General features: G+C 36.9%; 6 protein-coding genes across 6 annotated transcripts; 4 read left to right on the top strand and 2 right to left on the bottom strand.

Moving 5' to 3' along the window:
* Positions 1-85: 85 nt before the first annotated feature.
* Positions 86-399, top strand: CBG08626 (the record flags this gene model as incomplete). The annotated part of the gene is made up of 2 exons (XM_002636286.1): positions 86-103; positions 187-399. 2 exons carry the CDS (start codon positions 86-88, stop codon positions 397-399), a joined length of 231 nt encoding a protein of 76 aa, XP_002636332.1.
* A 7281-nt stretch (positions 400-7680) lies between these two features.
* Cbr-srsx-3 lies at positions 7681-8748 on the top strand (the record flags this gene model as incomplete). The annotated part of the gene is made up of 4 exons (XM_002636287.1): positions 7681-7816; positions 7862-8069; positions 8116-8354; positions 8399-8748. 4 exons carry the CDS (start codon positions 7681-7683, stop codon positions 8746-8748), a joined length of 933 nt encoding a protein of 310 aa, XP_002636333.1.
* A 913-nt stretch (positions 8749-9661) lies between these two features.
* CBG27008 lies at positions 9662-11005 on the top strand (the record flags this gene model as incomplete). The annotated part of the gene is made up of 4 exons (XM_045237333.1): positions 9662-9797; positions 9909-10116; positions 10166-10404; positions 10656-11005. 4 exons carry the CDS (start codon positions 9662-9664, stop codon positions 11003-11005), a joined length of 933 nt encoding a protein of 310 aa, XP_045098808.1.
* Positions 11006-13060: 2055 nt separating this feature from the next.
* Positions 13061-15468, top strand: Cbr-ncx-10 (the record flags this gene model as incomplete). Its single annotated transcript, XM_045237332.1, has 10 exons — positions 13061-13355; positions 13403-13533; positions 13583-13762; positions 13812-13914; positions 13962-14057; positions 14104-14211; positions 14295-14842; positions 14888-15143; positions 15171-15302; positions 15350-15468. 10 exons carry the CDS (start codon positions 13061-13063, stop codon positions 15466-15468), a joined length of 1968 nt encoding a protein of 655 aa, XP_045093803.1.
* A 128-nt stretch (positions 15469-15596) lies between these two features.
* Positions 15597-16638, bottom strand: Cbr-srsx-5 (the record flags this gene model as incomplete). The annotated part of the gene is made up of 3 exons (XM_002636289.1): positions 15597-15794; positions 15842-16446; positions 16500-16638. The coding sequence occupies 3 exons, from the start codon at positions 16636-16638 to the stop codon at positions 15597-15599; spliced, it is 942 nt and encodes a 313-aa protein (XP_002636335.1).
* Positions 16639-17303: 665 nt separating this feature from the next.
* On the bottom strand, positions 17304-18552 carry Cbr-srsx-6 (the record flags this gene model as incomplete). The annotated part of the gene is made up of 6 exons (XM_045237331.1): positions 17304-17483; positions 17552-17709; positions 17915-18048; positions 18095-18221; positions 18287-18367; positions 18417-18552. The coding sequence occupies 6 exons, from the start codon at positions 18550-18552 to the stop codon at positions 17304-17306; spliced, it is 816 nt and encodes a 271-aa protein (XP_045093802.1).
* Between the last annotated feature and the right edge of the window lie 124 nt (positions 18553-18676).

Here is an 18676-nt window from a genome sequence, read left to right as displayed (position 1 = left end):
TCATCCATTTACTTTTTTTCCAGGATGTCCCGTCATTATCTATCTATTATTCAATCGCAAAGTTCGTGCAGCTTTATTGGTTTTTATGACCTCCTCCTCCCAGGTAATCCTCCTACAGATTATTTTTTCGTAGTTTAAGTAGTCTGATTCGTTTGGAATCTGATCTTTTACTTCCGCTTTTTTCAGGATAAATCATCGAACTTCATTAGAAAAAGCGCCGACAATCGAATGATGTTGTTGCAATTGACTCCGAGCCAGAATCAAAACACGACGGCTGCTGTGAGAAAATTGACAGAACATGAGAACGAATTGCAATGCAGGATACACCTGACAAGTGACTACGAGCCGAACCAAGTGGAAATCAAAGTGGATCCCGAAAAGCAGGAGCTAACTAATTAATTGCTATTGTATATTTGTTTACACTCATTTTGCTTCCCTATCAACTAGTTAGAACACTCTTGTCATGTGCTCAAAACCTGTTTTATGAATAAACTAGACTGGTTGTTCTCTAGAGACATTCTGCTGTCTGAACATGATAGAGAATCAGAGACGTAATTATTTGTAAAAGGCAGCTCATATATGTTTTGGTTGCTCATTCAACAACTTACGATTCAATATGATTCTGATGCATTATTTCAATCGAACCTACTTCGAGCAGGATACTGATCAATGGCCTATGATCTCATTGATTTTCAAAATCGAAATAGTTTTAATTATTTTCAAGTAGGTCTTTCATAAATTTTTGATAAACAGCATTTCTGTTTAGTATCTTGCACACGTGGCTCTTTCACTGGATCAATCTGAAATCCGTACAGTTCCATAATAATTGTGCAAGCATTATGATCATCCTTTACATTCAACATATCGTCGCAGATTGTGCCTAGATTGGTCAAAGAGTTCTTCTATTACAAGATAATTTCACAGGTAGGACAGCTGATTAAGAAAATCTAAAAGTTATTTTTTGGTGGGTTTGCATTAATCACTGTTATTGTTTTCCTCATAACTGAATTTTCGGTCAAGGAAAACAATATTTTGTGCCGGAACTAGAACGATTGGTTTTTTGATTGGGTCCCAGAAATAGAGGGGCACTTTTCAAAGTGTGTTGTTTGAAATTAAAAATTTCTGTGAAAAATATTCCGGGAATTCCACAACTTTACCAAATTTTGTTAAAGCACTCTTATTGGCTTAAAAAACTTTCCCAGTTTTAATGAAAGTTGTGGTTTTTCATCAATAGTGAACGAGAATTCACCAATTTTTCAAAATTGAAGTTTTCGTGAAACTAGCCGAAGAAATAAGAAGGCTCCTCTAACCTTCTAATTGAAAGGTCCCGTCAGGACTGTCCTTCACAACCACTCATTATTTCAGAGTACCCACTATTCTGTTTCCTATGTTCTAAACTATGCCGTGAATAAATTTTTTTTTCAAGTTTTCAGATCCATTCGAGTCGGACTCGTTCATTCGTTTGTCCTACATTCGCGCGTTTTGTCTATTCCTTGGCCTATCGATACTTCCATGTCTAATAATTGAACGAATCTATGCCACCATACACATATATTGTCAATGAGCAGTTTTTTAGAAGGGCTGGCTACCACCGTTCCATATTCCAAATACGGTCGCACAAAAGTCTTATATAGTAATGACATTAATCTAACGTTCTTACTATGATAAGTTTTAAAAATAGAGTAACTAGCATATTTCGCCCTATTGATAGCTTTCTGCCAATGGTTAGAGAAATCTAATCTCTCAGTGATTATAAATCCTAAATCCCTAACTGTAGTTTCCCGTTTAATTTTTTCATTATCAAGGAAATAATTTATATATTTTGAGTTTTCACCAAGACTGATGCAGCAGGTCTTTGATAGATTTAATTCTAGTTTAGCATTCATTGACCACTCATAGATTTTATTGATTGATTCTTGCAGAGATCCTCCCATGTCTCCTTTTTTAATTGGGCAGTATATTTTTAGGTCGTCAGCAAACTGTTTTACTTGCACTGGCGATGAAATTTCTGCGCTCAGGCTATTAACATAGACACAAAACAAGACTGGTGACAACACCCCACCTTTAGGAACTCCGCATACTACTTGCTTAGGCGAGGAAATATAATTATTGATTTTTACCCTGAATGTTCTGTTACTAAGATATGAATTTATCCATTCTATAAGATATGAATTTAATCCTATAGAGGCCAGTTTTTCAAGTAATAAATTATGAGGTACCTTATCAAAAGCCTTACTGAAATCAAAATAAATTATGTCTACCTGATCCCCTCTTTCAAGACTAGAAGTCCATTCATTTAAAGATTCTAACAGACAGGAAGTTGTTGATCTACCTACTCGAAAGCCGTGTTGGCTGTCACTCCAAAATTGAATATTTGCTAGATGGTCATTGATTCTTTTCAGGATACACCTTTCGTAAACTCTACAAATAACGGAAGTGAGACTAATAGGCCTGAATTGGCTTGGGCTAGAAGGAGTTTCTACTTTTTTTATAGGAATAACAATTGCCTCGTTCTATTTTTTCGGGGTTTTTCCTAACATCATTGAGTAATTACAGAGTTGTGCTATTGGGCTAGCTATATATATATATATGGATGTCAATTTTAAAAAACTAGAAGGAATATCGTCTGGGGTTAGTGTATTATTACTCTTAATTTTCTTAAGTAACTTATAAATTTCATCTTCAGATACCCATATCATTTCCTGGATGTTTTTTGTGGTATTATTGGCTTGGAACGTTGGACTAGGATTTGTAAATTGTGATTCAAAATACTCCGATAGACATTCAGATTTCTCATAGTCTTCACTCAATACTATTCCGGAAAAGTTTTTGAAATCTGGTGTCTCGCCAGATTTCTTCTTTAACACAAATTTAGAAAACTTAGAAAACCGACTGACACCTTTTTTCTGAAGAATTTGCAATTCAACATTGCCTTTATATTTTTGCAATTTTTTCCTAAATTTTTTTATAATCAAGGCGTATTGTTCAAAGTCAGAATCACTTCTAGTTAATTTCGTTTTTTCCCAAAGGTAGTCTACAAGTTTACTGAACGATATCAGGTATTGGGGGAGATTTCCATATTCAGAATTTACTCTAATCCAAGGAACAGTGCATTCAAAAACATGATTAAGGTAGGAGAGGAAATTATCATATTTGTCATTAATGTCTAAACTTGAACCAAAGATTTGTGTCCAGTCAACTCTATGTAACATTTGTTGGAGCAATTGCCTATTTACGTTTTTATAATCAGGGATAGAGATGTACACAGGAGTTGGCTTGTGAATAAGGTCAAGTTGGAAAGATATTTTTGAATGATCGCTGAACCCTATTGGACTGGAAACCACAACATTAGACAGTGACGTATTCGGAAAAAGTAGATCAAGAATGTTTAGGCCTCTAGTCGGTTGCTTTACGTATTGAGTAAGATTATTTGCTTCCCCAAAATCAATAACCGCTCTGGCTAGCTGTAGCTGTGTTGCATTTGATGTTTCTGCTATAATGCGAGTTTTTAAGTACTTCATGAATTCAATAATTTTTACTTTTAGATATAGTACAGTATTCCCATATGTATGCATGCACTATTGCAAAAATTGGAAGACGACTTTTCTAAAACTAATCGCAAAGGTAATATTTGTTGAAGGGATATTATCGCAGTGATAATTGTTTTTTCAGTTCACAAGACAACGACGGTCCGTTCAACCGTACACCACTCCAGAATCTATAAACAAAGCTGGACTAAAATACAAAGGGAGAAGTCATGAGCGAATACACAACAGATGTATATTTCCAGCAGTTGAAACTAAGCTGGGCGTGACAAGTCTAAAATTTAAACTTAATTTTTTTTCTTATAATAAATAAATGAAATTGCGTCTCTTTATTTTTCGATATCTCGATCTGTCCGCGCACTTTGAAAAGCTTTAAATGAAATATAAATTGACATGACATTTAAAAAAAGAGTGAGTCGCGAGGCGACGAAAAAAGATCAAATTGCACCAAAGGCGCACCATCCAGCTGTTACGGGCAAATACTCATTAGATGATCTTTTGCTAAATGCTCACTTGCTAAATATGCTCATTTGCTAAACTCGCTCATTTGCTGAACTCGCTCATTTGCTAAAATAGTCTCAATTGCTAAATTTCATTTACTAAATTTTGATCATTTGCTAAAAATGAAAAAGTGCAAATCAGGCTGTAATTTGCTAACATCAGTACTTTTTGACTGAATTTTTTACAGAATATTCCGGTTTTTGCTTTAAATTTTAGGCTTAGGCTTAAACACCTGTTTTCCGGTAAGGAGTTTCAGCCTAAGCCTTCAATTTGAACAAATCCTCTATTTAGCAAATGATCAAAATTTAGTAAATAAAATTTAGCAAGTGAGACTAATTTAGCGAATGAGCGAGTTTAGCAAATGAGCATATTTAACAAGTGAGTATTTAGCAAAAGATCATCAAGCTAATGAGTATTTGCCAAATTTACGTGACCTTTTGAGTAAGACGGAGGAGCAAAGCGACGAACAGTAAAAGATATAGGTAGATTAAATCGCGCCGAAAACGCACCAGCCAACTGTTTGAAGCGCCGGAGGCGCGGCAAACATGCTGGTATTTGTAAATAAAGAAGATTTTTCGAGAAACAACATACATTACAGCTTCAAGGGGTTAATAGAATTATTACTCTCTTACTTGAAGCACAAGGGCATCTAACTATCTCTTTCTTTTCTTGTTTTACCGGGACAATAAATTAAATAATAGGGAACATGTCTAGGCAGTATTATTTGTATTCAAGTTTTCAGTTGTCATAAGGAACTTTCTCTCTTCTCAACCATCAACTATTCCAGTTGGATCTCTTCATCCTTTACCATTACTTTTTCATGATCGATTTCCATTGGCTTAGTCCAGCCATTTATCTGTACCTTAATTTTGATGGAACCTTTCAATTCTTTTTCCTTACTGTCATCATTCTTCACTGAAGTCGTATACTTCTTGTACAATACTCCTTGGATTCCATTTAGCACATTTTTCTTGACTTCTTTCCAATTTACTTGGTTCCTTTCATGTCCTACTCTCTTTTCAAATGCTGAACACGCATCTTCAGCTGAGCAATCTCTTCGGAATGGTCGTATCTTGTAACGATTATGTTTAGATGACCCTCTTTTCCCCGATTGAGAGAAGGGGAATACCGTAAAACCTCTAATAGAACGACACCTGGAACGTCCACTTTGAGCCTATATATCTCACTTCTTTCGAAAGGTATCAAAAAGTGGTTAACTAGTAAAATGTTTATCAGGATATCAGCAACATTTTACTAGTTAGCCACTTTTTGATATCTTTTGCAGAAAATGAGATATATAGGCTCAAAGTGGACGATCCGGGTGTCGTTCTATTAGAGGTTTTACGGTAGCTCAGACGAGGAACTCTCTAGATCCTGCGATTCAGGGAATTAAGGAGGCCTTCTCTGGTTTAAGAGACGTTTTCTTAAAACATACAAACGAACGCCTCTTTACTGACATAACCCAACTGGAATTTTGGAACACATTATTTAAGTTTCCGATTTTGCCATTATCTTCGAGAAGTCCCCTCTGTTTACTCCTGCATAAATGCTAGGCAGTTTACCAATATCGCTCCGATGTTACACTTCTCTACCGTGAGAACTTCCGAATCTCGAATTAATTTGTGTTGATTGTTGTGCTCAACGAAACATGAATATTTTGGGTGCTTCGTGCACTATACAACTTTTCACATCTTGCACCCAAAACTAGAGTATGCTTGTTTTGTTAGGTGGTTAGAAATATAGTTCCTGACACAAATCAGAAGTCTTACAGTGGTGTTTTTCGAATCTTCGATGTGGTTGGTGACTCTCTAATGTCATTTGAGAAACATAGTCGATATCTCCCCATTAACCTGTAAAATCGAAGATCTCTCCCCGTTGAAGGAAGCTAGATATATTAGGTTGGCGGGAAAGTCTTTGTCACTCTGTTTGTTAATCACTGTTCTCGTATATGGAGGCTGTGTATGATATCGACTTTAGTGAATAACAAGGTGATAAGAACCTTCCATATAAACAAGTCCCCATCTCCTTCCCTGCTCCTCATCTGTAATTGAAACGATATGTTTGTTCCCACTGCTATTCACATCAGACATGTTTTGATTTACCTCTTCCTATCTCACACCACGATGAAGGATTCGGAAACTTTCTTGAAGAATGTGTAAAACACACATGCCCCTCACTACAATACTATTCGCAATTGGTTCCATCGTTTCGAAAAAGATGACTTCTCGCTCGATGAAAAGGATCGCTCTGGGAGACCCCGTGAGTTGGATTTGGACAAGCTGAAGCACGCATTGCAATCGGATCCATTTCAATCTAGCCGTGAACTAGCTGTCACATTCGGAGTTCACCATAGCACAGTCCTTGAAGGTTTGAAGTCTCTTGGAATGAGAAAACTTTTTGGTCGATTCATACCTCATCACCTGACTCAAGCCAACCTTGACCGCCGAGTCGACGATTCGATTACTCTTCTCACTCTCCACGCGGGCGATCGATGGCTGGACCGGCTAATAACCGGAGATGAGAAGTGGGTCTTCTACGATAATCACCACAGGAAATCCCAGTGGGTTGGAGAAGGAGAGAGCCCACAGGATGTCCCCAAACCCGACCTTCATCCGAAAAAAGTTATGCTCTCTGTGTGGTGGGGAGTGGACGGCCCCATCTACTGGGAACTTCTGCCCGAGGGCAAAACAATAACTGGAGACCTCTACACTACTCAACTACGAAACCTCAAGAAAGCAGTCGACCGTTCGGCCCTGAAAGACAAGAAAGTGTACTATCAACATGATAACGCTCGCCCACATGTTTCCAAACAAGTGAAGCAGGAGCTGATGGGATATGGATGGAATGTTCTCCCTCACCCCCCGTATTCTCCTGATCTTGCTCCTTCCGACTATTGGTTATTTGGCGATATGACACGTGCCTTCGAAGGAAGAAGCTTCAATTCCCGTGGAGCGGTCGAAGCGGCACTCAAACAATACTTTGCCTCACGCCCGGCTGGATTCTACCGCAATGGAATCCATAAATTGAGGGAACGTTGGAGACATGTTGTTGATAATGATGGACAATATAATTAATTATTCGGTTATTTTTTCTTTGAGAAATAAACTATTGAAAAAGTGACAAAGACTTTCCCGCCAACCTAATAAAAAAGTATTCTAGAAGCCGATTTTGTCTAAAAAACCCCCTGAGGAGTTGAGCACATGAGGAACAGGTAAGGGGTACAGCGCCGCTACCAAGGTTCCGGAACTTCCATAAAAAACCAATTCATTCTTTGTTCATCAAAGATCTCTCCTCATTTATCTGTAAAAGTAGGTTCCGGAACTTCTCCTAAATAATAGAAGACAATGTAAAAAATTCCTTCTTTGTTCTTTACAGTGACTTATCGCTAAAGACGAAAACAACTTAAGGCTCTATAAAAAGAGAGATAAATCTAGATTATCAACTGACGTGGTGGATCATTAGCAAGCGATTCAGGTGAGTCTCCCAGTCAAATCCAAAAGTAGAAATTCACGAATTCGTCTGGTATCAAAAGATGATTATGTCACGTAGAGACTAGGTTCTTATAGTCGAAATTTTGATGAGAAAGTTGTTCTGGAAAAAAAAATTGTCCTCAACTGAACTATGGCATTCTAGGATGAGTTCTGCTGTCGAGATGATCAACCAAATTTTTATTGCAACGGAAATTGTTCTTTTCAACATCTTTGGACTGTTTGGAAACATCAACTTTCTGTTTCTCACTTATGTGAAACCATCACTGAGATCCAAATCTTGTAAGTTGTTAGTGTGAACATCAATTTTTAGATACAAGATTTCAGCCTATATTCAATGTGCTCTGAGTGTATCTCACATTTTCTGTCTTCTGTTTGAACTTCCTAATGCCGTTCTTCTTTTCACCGGGATTCAGTTAAGACGGAACGTTTGTTTCCCAGCAATTTCCATCTACATATTCTTCATCTGTGCTCAAGCTGTCATCATGCTCATGCTAGTAGTGGACCTTTTCATTATTGTGTTTTTCACCACATTGTTAGTCATAAAAAGTAAAAACAAACACTTAAATTTGTAATTCCAGCTACCGTAGAGTCGACAATGTAACCTATACAGTTCTCATGCTCTTTGTCCCGTTCGTCTACGCGGGATTCACTGTTGCCTGGGGTTTCGTGATGATGGATGACGAATTGGTTATTTTCTGTAATCCGCCAATCAGTCTTCATCCTATTGTAAGCAGATGGTGGTCTATGTCAAATGTTGGTCTCAATTCAGTGACTCTTTGTTTGTTCCTCTTTCTCATGATCATTTTTCATTTTCGAGGTATACTGTGACTTTTCTGGAAAAAAGTAAAACGAAACTTTCAGGAAAGAAGCAAAAGAGTGATACTCGAAAACTCATGAAACGATTGAAAGTGTCCGTTGTGGTATTTGTCTTCTCTTGGTACATGTGCACCCTTGGCGTTGATATGTTTGTGGCCATCGGACTCACTGGCTCGGTTCTCGTTTTTTTCCAGAGCAATATGGTCTTCTTCGCTCTCCTTTGCTACACTCAACCATTCTATGTGATGCTCTGGAGATCTTCGGAATATCGAATTGCATTTGTGGAGATGTGGAGTTTCTTGAATTGTGTGAAGTCGTTGAAATCAAAGGGATGGTTGGAGAAAACAACTAAAGTTACGACTCAAGTCTCAACTATGGAATCTTCGAAAATGTGAAATTCTAATTCTGGATATTAACATTTTAATAAAGTTCACTATATTTGGGTTTCTTGTTTGTAATTTGTCCTGTGAAGGGTAAAAAAAATTTGGCAATTTTGTGATCGACGTTTTTAGATTTTTCTAACCTATACGGAATCACAAATCTCATCGGTTCCTGATCAGATGTAACATCATTCATTTGGAAATTCATCATTTGTTAGCTGTAGTCATAATGTAGTTATTGCTGGTGCATTCTGAACAAACAAAAAACGTGAGACGCGAAAACCCTAGTTACCAGTATTCTAAAATTCCGGTTTTTTGTCTGATCAAAATACATTTCTCCTCCAGAATTCGCTACACCTCCTACCTAAAAACTGAATATTTTGTGACAAAAAAACGAACAATGATAAGACCCTAGGTTCACCCTGACCATGTTTTTGGTACCTATTCTCTTAGGATTTATCCTGCTAACTCTATAAGTTAATCTGTTTTACTGAACTCTGCTTCTGTCACTTGATACAAAATAATAGATTTTGGGACACATGCTCCATTTTTTCTGACTAATAACAAATGATAAGTCATTGTGTCGGAAAAGAAAGATCACTTTTTTTTCATATCTGACTGTACACATTCAGTAAGGTCTTCCCTTGATTAGTATAAAAATGGAGTTGGTGAAAACGTGATAGGTCTGCAAATAACCCATTTAGTACTCAATTCAACTAGATTTGAGAAAACGTGACAGGAGTCTAGATTGAAAATCAAATGTTCATGTACTCCTGATATTCTTTGCAGGATAGTCTCGCCAATTTTGAGACTCCATCAAATAAATTCTTGTGAATTTTTCACATTTTGAGCATTAATATCAAATTTGTCTACTCCGCCTACAATTTTTTTATCCCTAACTTTCCTATCAAAATCGAATTGTTTCAGAATGAATTCTATCATTTTAATCAGCAACAACATCTTCATTGCCATCGAAATAATTGTCTTTAATATTCTCGGACTTTTTGGAAATGTCAATATTCTTTTGTTGACCTACTTCAAACCTCAGTTACGATCGAAAACATGTGAGTTCAATAAAAAATCAAAAGAGTTTCATTGACAATCACCTGATTTGAGATTACTGTAGCTAACTTTTTCTACCAACAAGGAGTTACTGTAATAACTAACATTTTCAGCTTATTTTCAATGCGCCCTGAGCATCTCTCACATCTTCTGTCTCTTGTTCGAACTCCCAAATGCAGTTTTCCTGTTCACTGGAATCCAATTAAAACGGAATGTGTGTTTTCCTGCAATCGCTACTTATATATTTTTCATTTGTGCTCAAGCTGTCATTATGCTCATGCTAGTTGTCGATCTCTTCATCATAGTATTCTTCACCACTTTGTAAATTCAATTTTTAAATTTCCTCAAAATTGAGGTTCATTTTTTTCAGATACATGCGAGTGCACAACTTGCTTTACGCAGCTACCCTGTTGTTTCTTCCTTTGCTCTACTCCGCTTTTACAGTTGCTTGGGGGTTTATGGAAATGGACGATGAGATTATTTTGTTCTGTAACCCACCGATTGGTCTTCATCCGCTGGTTAGCAGATGGTGGTCAATGTCGAACGTTGTTATTAATACAGTAACCATCGCATTGTTCATTTTTCTCATTGGAACATTTCATCATAGAGGTACTGTAGTAGAACGCCCCTCTAGTACAACGTCACCCTTATTAAGTGGTTTGAGATATCAAAACAAAGTTTTAAGCTTGATTCACAGAATATCTGAGGAATCTAAAAAATTCAAAGTATTTACTTATTTAGCTACACTGATCATCAAGCAAAACCCATAGTTTGTTGCCTTGCATCATCTCAAAACACCCTTCTGAAAAGTAGAACACCACGACAGTATTTTTTACGTCATCTAAAGAAAACTTATTCAGGAAGAAAAGAGAGAAGTGATACTCGAAAACTAATGAAACGATTAAAAGTTTCCGTGGTGGTATTCGTCTTCTCGTGGTACATGTGCACCCTCGGCGTTGATTTATTTGCGGCTTTAGGCCTCACTGGCTCCGCTCTAGCAATTTTTCAAAGTAATATGGTCTTCTTCGCACTTCTCTGTTATACACAGCCGTTTTATGTGATTCTATGGAGATCATCTGAATATCGAATGGCATTTGTGGAACTTTGGAGTAATTTCTATTGGTTCAAGGCATCAAAACCAAAACAATGGTTGGAGAGAACTGCGAAAGTTCATACTGTAGTTTCCACTTACGACATTTCAAAAACATAAGTAACTTTTTAATAAATTCTTGAATCTAATGTAGTTTCTTTTTTCTTTGTTGCAAAAAGTATCAGAAGAACAAACTATGTTCACAGAAAAAGAGTAATGATATCAGCTACACAGTTGCAAAAAATTATAATCGTCTGAGCCAACACTTTCGAATCGTTTCTGATGTACATCTCGGTGTTTGATGTTCCGCGAAAAAAGATGGAGAAATGAAACAATAAACTCTTTAATCGAAAAATCAAAACTCAAAAGAATAAGACACAGTAGTTCGAAATTATAAAAAAGTCTCGAGATTATCAACAAAATGTAACCTCAAAAAGAACTAGACGTCGTTGGGTGAAAATGTTTATAGAAGTTGTAAACTTTTATGTTATGGATGTAACTGTAACATCAGGACACTGTATTAAGTTCGAAAATTGGTTTTCAGTTTTGAAACGTTTTAAAATTTTATTGTCCGATTTTTATCATTGGAACATCAATGGTTAAAAAACATTATTCAGTTCTTAGAGTACGGTACGAGAACGGTACGATTGTTTGTTCAATATTGGAAAGTTAGACGATCAGCCAAACAGTTTTTAATTAAAACTGATTTGTCGATCGCCCAGATTTTTAATGATTTCTTTTTGAAAGTATTACCTTAAACACTCTGCAAGAACGCAGAAAGTGGTCGGATGACAATATATTTTTGATGATGAGATAAACATTTTGTCAGCTGCCCACTGTTTGAAGCCTTTCACAGGAATTGAGATACCGTAAAACCTCTAATAGAACGACACCCGGATCGTCCACTTTGAGCCTATATATCTCATTTTCTGTGAAAGATATCAAAAAGTGGCTAACTAGTAAAATGTTGCTGATATTCTGATAAACATTTTACTAGTTAACTACTTTTTGATATTTTTCAAAAGAAGTGAGATATATAGGCTCCCAGTGNACGATCCGGGTGTCGTTCTATTAGAGGTTTTACGGTATATCGGCTCAAATATGACAGTTTTGGGGAAGGGGGGGATGTTTTATTAGAGTGTTCACGGTAACTTTGTGATGACAATCAGAACCGACCAAGTTTTGGAAGCTGAGAATTGAATTTCGGCTAGGTAACAAAATGATACATACATTTTAGAAACTACACATATTTTTAAAAATTCATTCAGAGAAATTATTCTGCTTGGAAGTGACGAAGTCTCATATGGCGCCAAAGTTGGCAATTTTTCTTGTCCAGTTGCCAAAATATTATTTGTTCTGTCTGGAACTGTATGTATTTTATTTGTAGCTCATTTTTTAAAGCAGAAAAAAGAATAACTGTAAAACTGTAATAAAACGCCCCCTGTAGTAGCACACCCCTCTAATACAACGCCATCCTTATGAAGTGATTTGAGCTATCAAAACGAAGTGTTTTGCTTCTCGCGGAGTAGCAGAGGAATCTGAAAAATCCACACCGTGTGTTTTTTGATACCCTGATAATCAAGCAAAAAACCTGTTTTTGTTACGGGGCATCACCCCAAAATAATAGAAAGCCATGGCGATACATTACGGTATGTTACAGTATCTTCTTCCTCTGCCCAATGCTCACGTGAAATGGAAATATCTCGCACCCAACAAACTTTTTTTCCATTGAAGACACATATTTGACTATTTGACTTCTATTTTAGAAGCCAAGCCCACCGAAAAAACTAAAGTTCAACAATCTTCTTCTCGACCTCCTCCTCCTGCTTCTTTTTAACTTTTACTTACCATTCGTGCCCAACAAAAGTTTTTAATGTGTGGGCATTATCACTCGGGTTGGCGGTTCAATTTAATCGTTCGGCCAAACAGATCGAGGTTGCGTTCTCAAAGAGGTCTAGGTAAACTCATCAGGTGCCCCTCTCTATCTTTAATGGGTGCAAGCACATTACAGTAGACTTTTCTTGTGATGATGATTTGTGTCTAATTCCTTTTTTTTTAATTTGGTTTTTTTGGTTCATTTATTGACAAGAATTGGCAACACATTATACCTTCCTTTTTGTTTCAGTACACAATACAATATAAATACCCTCTTATCATCCTGCCACTTTTTAAGGTATGCCGAGACCTACAACTGTTGTTCTTCTACTACTTCTGCTCGGAGTGCACTCCGAAGCACAACTCGGTCAATTATTGCAACCATATCTCGTTGGACCTCATAATCAAAGAAATTCAACTCGTCTTGTGCTCACAGATGAACTTTGCTCTCAAGATGAATGTCTTATTCAAAAACACTGGTCATCGGAAGACATCTGTGCCTATGTGAAGTGCAATAAAGATGCATGTGAAGGTGGTGGATACCTTCAATGGTCCCAATATATCAAATGCGAGTATAATACAGCTGTTCGAGTTCGTTTGAAAAACAATTAAACTATTCTAATCATCTTGTCTATTTTACAGGTTATTTGTTGATTGTCAGTATAATCTACTTGTTCTTTTTGTTTATTGTGATGACAGTTGTGGCTGATGACTTCTTTTCCCCGTCCATCGCTGGAATTGTACGACATTTGAAGATGAGTGAATCTATTGCGGTATGTTGTTTTTTTTAATCGAAATTATTATCATTTCGATATATTCCAGGGAGTAACATTCTTGGCATTTGGAAACGGTGCACCTGATGTGTTCGGAAGTATAGCTTCAGTTATCACAACTCCCAAACCTAAAGCTGATTTGGCTATTGGAGACATTCTAGGAGGAGGAATATTCGTCACTACTGTAGTTTTGTCAGCCATTATTCTAACAAAGTCTTTCAAAATTGCTGTAAGTAGTTGCTCTCTGGATTTTTTTTGGAAATTTGAAATGAGTTCAGGTTCTTGCCACTATCCGTGATATCCTTTTCTTCATAGTGGCTGACATTTTCCTTGTTATTTGGTTTATAAACTTCAATCATGTTGAGATTTGGATGCCTCTCAGTATGATCCAAAAGTTTTGGGATTCATTTAATTTTTCGTTATTTTAGCATTTCTCGGTCTCTACGCCGCCTATGTAGTATCTGTGATTCTGATGAGAATAAATTCCAAAAGACGGAAGCGAGCTAGACATTTGAAGGCTGAAAGTAAGACAATTGATATTTTCATTCTCACAAAATCCATTTTTTTCAGATGAAAGAAAGGAAAGTCAGATGAATCATCACACTCATAAAATTTCCACTGTTATTGGATTTGTTATGGACTATGCACATGTTATAAACTTTTTCGCAAATAGCAAAAGTGAGTTTGAACTTTCCTCGTATAGCTAATTTGATTGATTTCTTCCCTATCTAATTGATAGTAACTCAATAAATTAATTTCAGTCTCTGCTATGACGAACAATGTTAAAAACTTCCTGGATGATAAAACTGACTCCTTGGAAGATGGATTGGTTGATGAACAGAGTGATGACGAGGGAGAAGAGGCTGAATTCCATATTGCTCATCGTCACGTCTACAAGTCTTATGATGAAGCTAGTCTAGCATTCACGGATGTCGAAGAAATCCGACCGAAGACTTGGAAGTCTTGGGATTGGGTTAGAGATGTTGCAAATCACCTGAGGCCATGGCCAGGGAAAGGCGAACTTATGGAGATGAATTATTTTTCGAGAGCGATCTCCATTATTGCAATTCCCCCAACTTTCTTGTTTAAACTCACAATTCCATCGAATGAGATGCCATGGTCAAAACCGATTCTCATCATTCATTGTTTCTGTTCAGTGCAACTTGCCTTATTTGCTGTTCAAATTTCGGCGAAATCTCCGTTCCATGGAAGTCCCGGACTCTGGATTTATGGTCTTCTTATTTCAACTATCGTGAGCATTCTGGCTCTTATCTTCACACCACTCGATAAAGAGCAAAAATATTACAGGGTTAGTTGGTTTTCATGAAGTACGTATCATCAATTAGGTTTTTAGGAAATCTATTCCTACCTTGGCTTCCTGATGTCCATCGCTTGGATCTACTGTACCTCATCTGAAATTATCAATGTTATCACCATGATTGGAGTGGCTACTGGAGTGTCACAGGAGATTCTTGGTCTAACTATTATGGCATGGAGTAACTGTATTGGTGATGTCGTCTCGGATGTGGCAGTTGTGAAACAAGGGTTCCCAAAAATGGCAATGGCAGCTGCTATAGGAGGACCACTTTTCAGTAAGCACAAAAACTCAAGTTTAGGATAAACCTTGAAAATTCCAGATCTTCTTGTTGGATTTGGTCTTCCATTCACAATCGCTTGTCTCCAAGGAAAACAAATTGACCTGCAAATCACTGCGGTCTACCGACTTCTAATGCTTTTCCTTGCCATTTCTCTAATTACTTCTCTGATTGGTAAGCCATGAAAATCTTCAACCCTTCAAAAAATATAGAATTTTCAGCAATCTTTGTTCAAAAATTCAAGGTTCGATGGCCTCATGCAGTAGCTCTTCTCACAGTTTTTGTATCATTTCTTGTTTTTGTACTCCTCTCAGAGACTCATGTTTTAGAATGGAAGTGATTTCTCACTTCAACTTCACAAATGTCATATTTATTCTCAAGTTTTTTTTATTACGGGTCAAAATGGGATTAGAAGAAATTGTCAAAAAAGTATTGAATGATCCAAATAAAATGTTCGAATTTGAATTATTATGTTGAAGAAACTGTTGACGCTGCTTGATGGGAATGAGCAGTGGCCGATATTTTTGTAGACATAATGTGTTTTTCCTTGAGACCTGCGCAGCAAGGAATACAACTCCATGCTTCAAAGAATGCGTTTCGGTATTCTGGAGATCTCCAAATGACAACGTAGAAGAATTGAGAATAGGAGATCAGGACAAAGAAAACCTAAAAAAATAACGAAACGAATATATTTTTGACTCTCTGTGAAATACCAAATTGCTCATCATGAAAATTAATGTAGGCCCCGTGAAGCCGAGAGCCACGAACAAGTCTGCAGCCAGTAAACCTATGTACCAGGTGAAGATGAAAAATAGGATAGACACTTTTAGACGCTTCATAATTTTTCTGGTATCACTCTTTTGCTTCTTTCCTTTGTAATAGAAAAGTAAGATTAAACTTATGAACAAAACCAAGGTGATGGTATTGATAATGACGTTGGAAAATGTCCAAAAACGGGATACTGTATGATAGAGAGCAAGTGGTGGGTTACAGAACATCACGATTTCATCGTCCATAGCCAGGAATCCCCAGATTACGATTCCAGAAGAGTAGACGACAGGGATCGTGAGCATCCCAGTGAGGTACTTCCAGGTAGTCACTGTTTGATAGAATGCAGGAAAGAAAACGATTATAAAAATGTCGAGGGTCATCATAAGGATAATCACGGCTTGAGCACAAATAAAAAAAATGTAAATGGATATTGCCGGAAAACATTGATTTCGTTTCAACTGGATTCCGGTGAACAGAAGGCCAGCGTTTGGAAGTTCGAATGAGAGGCAGATGATGTGGGAGAAGCAGAGTGCACATTGAAGATACGCTGAAAATGAAGAATCAGTTTGATTTTTGGAAATCGTCATGAGATAAACTCACAAGATTTTGATTTCAGTTTAGTTTTAGTTGCAGTAAGAAATATGAAATTTAGATTACCAAACAATCCGAAAATGTTGAAGAAAACGATTTCAGACGCGATAAAAATTTGGTTTAAAAATTGGAAAGTGGTCAAAGCCATCACTAGACAAAAATATAGAATCCGGAAATAAAATCCGATTTATTTACTTAGAATCCTTGGTGTGCAGCCTGCACGTATTCTATCGAATTCCTTGACAATTCCAAAATTACGGGTCTATAGAAACGAGATCGGAGACTGGATGTATATTGGCCTTCTGGTGTATTTATATGGGCTGATTCTCAATGGACGACTTATGATTCTCAATGGACGACTTATGATTCTCAATGGATATAATCTTCTACCTAAGATCTAAGAGAAAAGATATGAATAGTTGTTTTCATGATTCATAAAAAGATTTTAGAACAAAAATGATGAGATTTGGAGCCGTATATTGACTTTGCAGGAAATAAAATATCGTTGGGCCCTGATTTCTGAATTGGATATAGCTGATATTCATTTTCCAGATTTTTAGATCACCCCATTCTTGCAAAATCTTGTTCTGACTGATCAGAAGCATCCAACTGGCCCCTGTATAATCAAAAAATCATTTATTTTTCAAATTGAAAAGAGACATGTACAGAAAAAGCAGTCAGATGTAAATATCATTGATTCGCTCGAATGACCTAATTTACAGTAAACCTAGACAAGCAAAAACAAGAAACAGAACAATTCTCAGAATAGAAACCGAAGACGTCAGAAAACGGAAGAAGAACTCTGTCCTTTGGTTAGAAAATTCTAGAGGTCGTCACAGGTTGGTTGATCTTCATAGAAGAGCCTGCTCCAGTGACATCACGAGATGCAAACGATCTTCCACACCACAAGGATAGAAAGTGGGTACGGTATTCTTTGGATTTCCAGATGACAACGTAGAACGTTTGGCTGAATGATAGAAGCACGAAGAAGGACTGAAAGTATGACTTTTTTGATGACTTTTTTAGAAAATGCCATTGTTCTCGAAAATCCTATGACTTACCACATTTGCGACCAGAAAGTTGAAAGTCTCCCCTGTGATTCCGATTGCAATAAAAACAGAATTTGAAGACTGAGCAATAAACCACGAGCAGACAAAAATCGCAACGGATAGCTGAAGACGTTTCATGACTTTCCAAGAATCACCACGCTGCTTGTGACCTGAAATAAATGATTGCATATCCCAAGAGTTCCTGAAAAAATTGAATTGCCTTTTGTGTAGAAAATTCGAATCAGAACCAGAAAAACAATCAGAGTGAGCACATTGAGAAAAAGAATGTACCGAAAAAACCAAGTACTTGCAACGATATTCAGTCCTGCAAATTTCAAGAAATGGATAAATTAATTAGAGAAAAAAGTGCTTCACCTAGAGGAGGGTTGCAGAAAATCACGATTTCATCATTAGTACCAACAAATCCCCACACGAAAAATACCATTCCACACGTTATAGCTGGAATGAGAGCCAGAATAATATATTTGGTTGTTGAGAAAGTGTGATAGCTGAAAAAATCCAATTTCAGGGTCTCTATCGAAAAAGGAATCTTACAATCTTGGGAATTTGACAATGATTAGAATATCTATGACAAGAAATAACATAATCATTGATTGAACCGTTTCAAAGAATGTGTAAGTTGAAACTTTCGGATAGCACTGACTCCGTGGAAGTTGGATATCTGAAAGCCTCAGTTTAAAATATTATTAAAGATAAAAAATACATTTATTTTTTCCTAAATCCTACCCAGAATAGTAAGTACGGTATCCACTTGAGTTCCAGCTAGACAGATGATGTGACAGAAACTCTGAACGGCTTGGAGAATTGCTGAAAATTTGTTGATTGCTACAAAAGAAGGAAATGTCCCAAAACTTACAGGATTTTGTTTGAAGTGTCTTCTTTTTTGCGATCATATAGATCAGACAAGCGTTCCCAAAGATTCCAGCAAAGAAGAATAAGATTTTATAAGTGACAATGATCAGTTGGTTCACTCTCGCAAGCATGCCGTACATCACCAAGAGCAAAAAATGAAATGAACAAAAATTCTGTGTCTCATTAGCCAGAATCTCAAGCGAGACAGAAGAGGTGGGAAACATTAGTGACAAATGAACACACCGTGAGAAAAATTTATAAAAT

This window comes from Caenorhabditis briggsae (genome assembly GCF_000004555.2).
Source record: "Caenorhabditis briggsae complete genome, chrV, whole genome shotgun sequence".
NCBI classification, from domain to species: Eukaryota; Metazoa; Nematoda; class Chromadorea; order Rhabditida; family Rhabditidae; genus Caenorhabditis; species Caenorhabditis briggsae.
The sequence above is the reverse complement of the archived record's forward strand: the minus strand, read 5'-3'. Positions and strand labels throughout refer to the sequence as shown.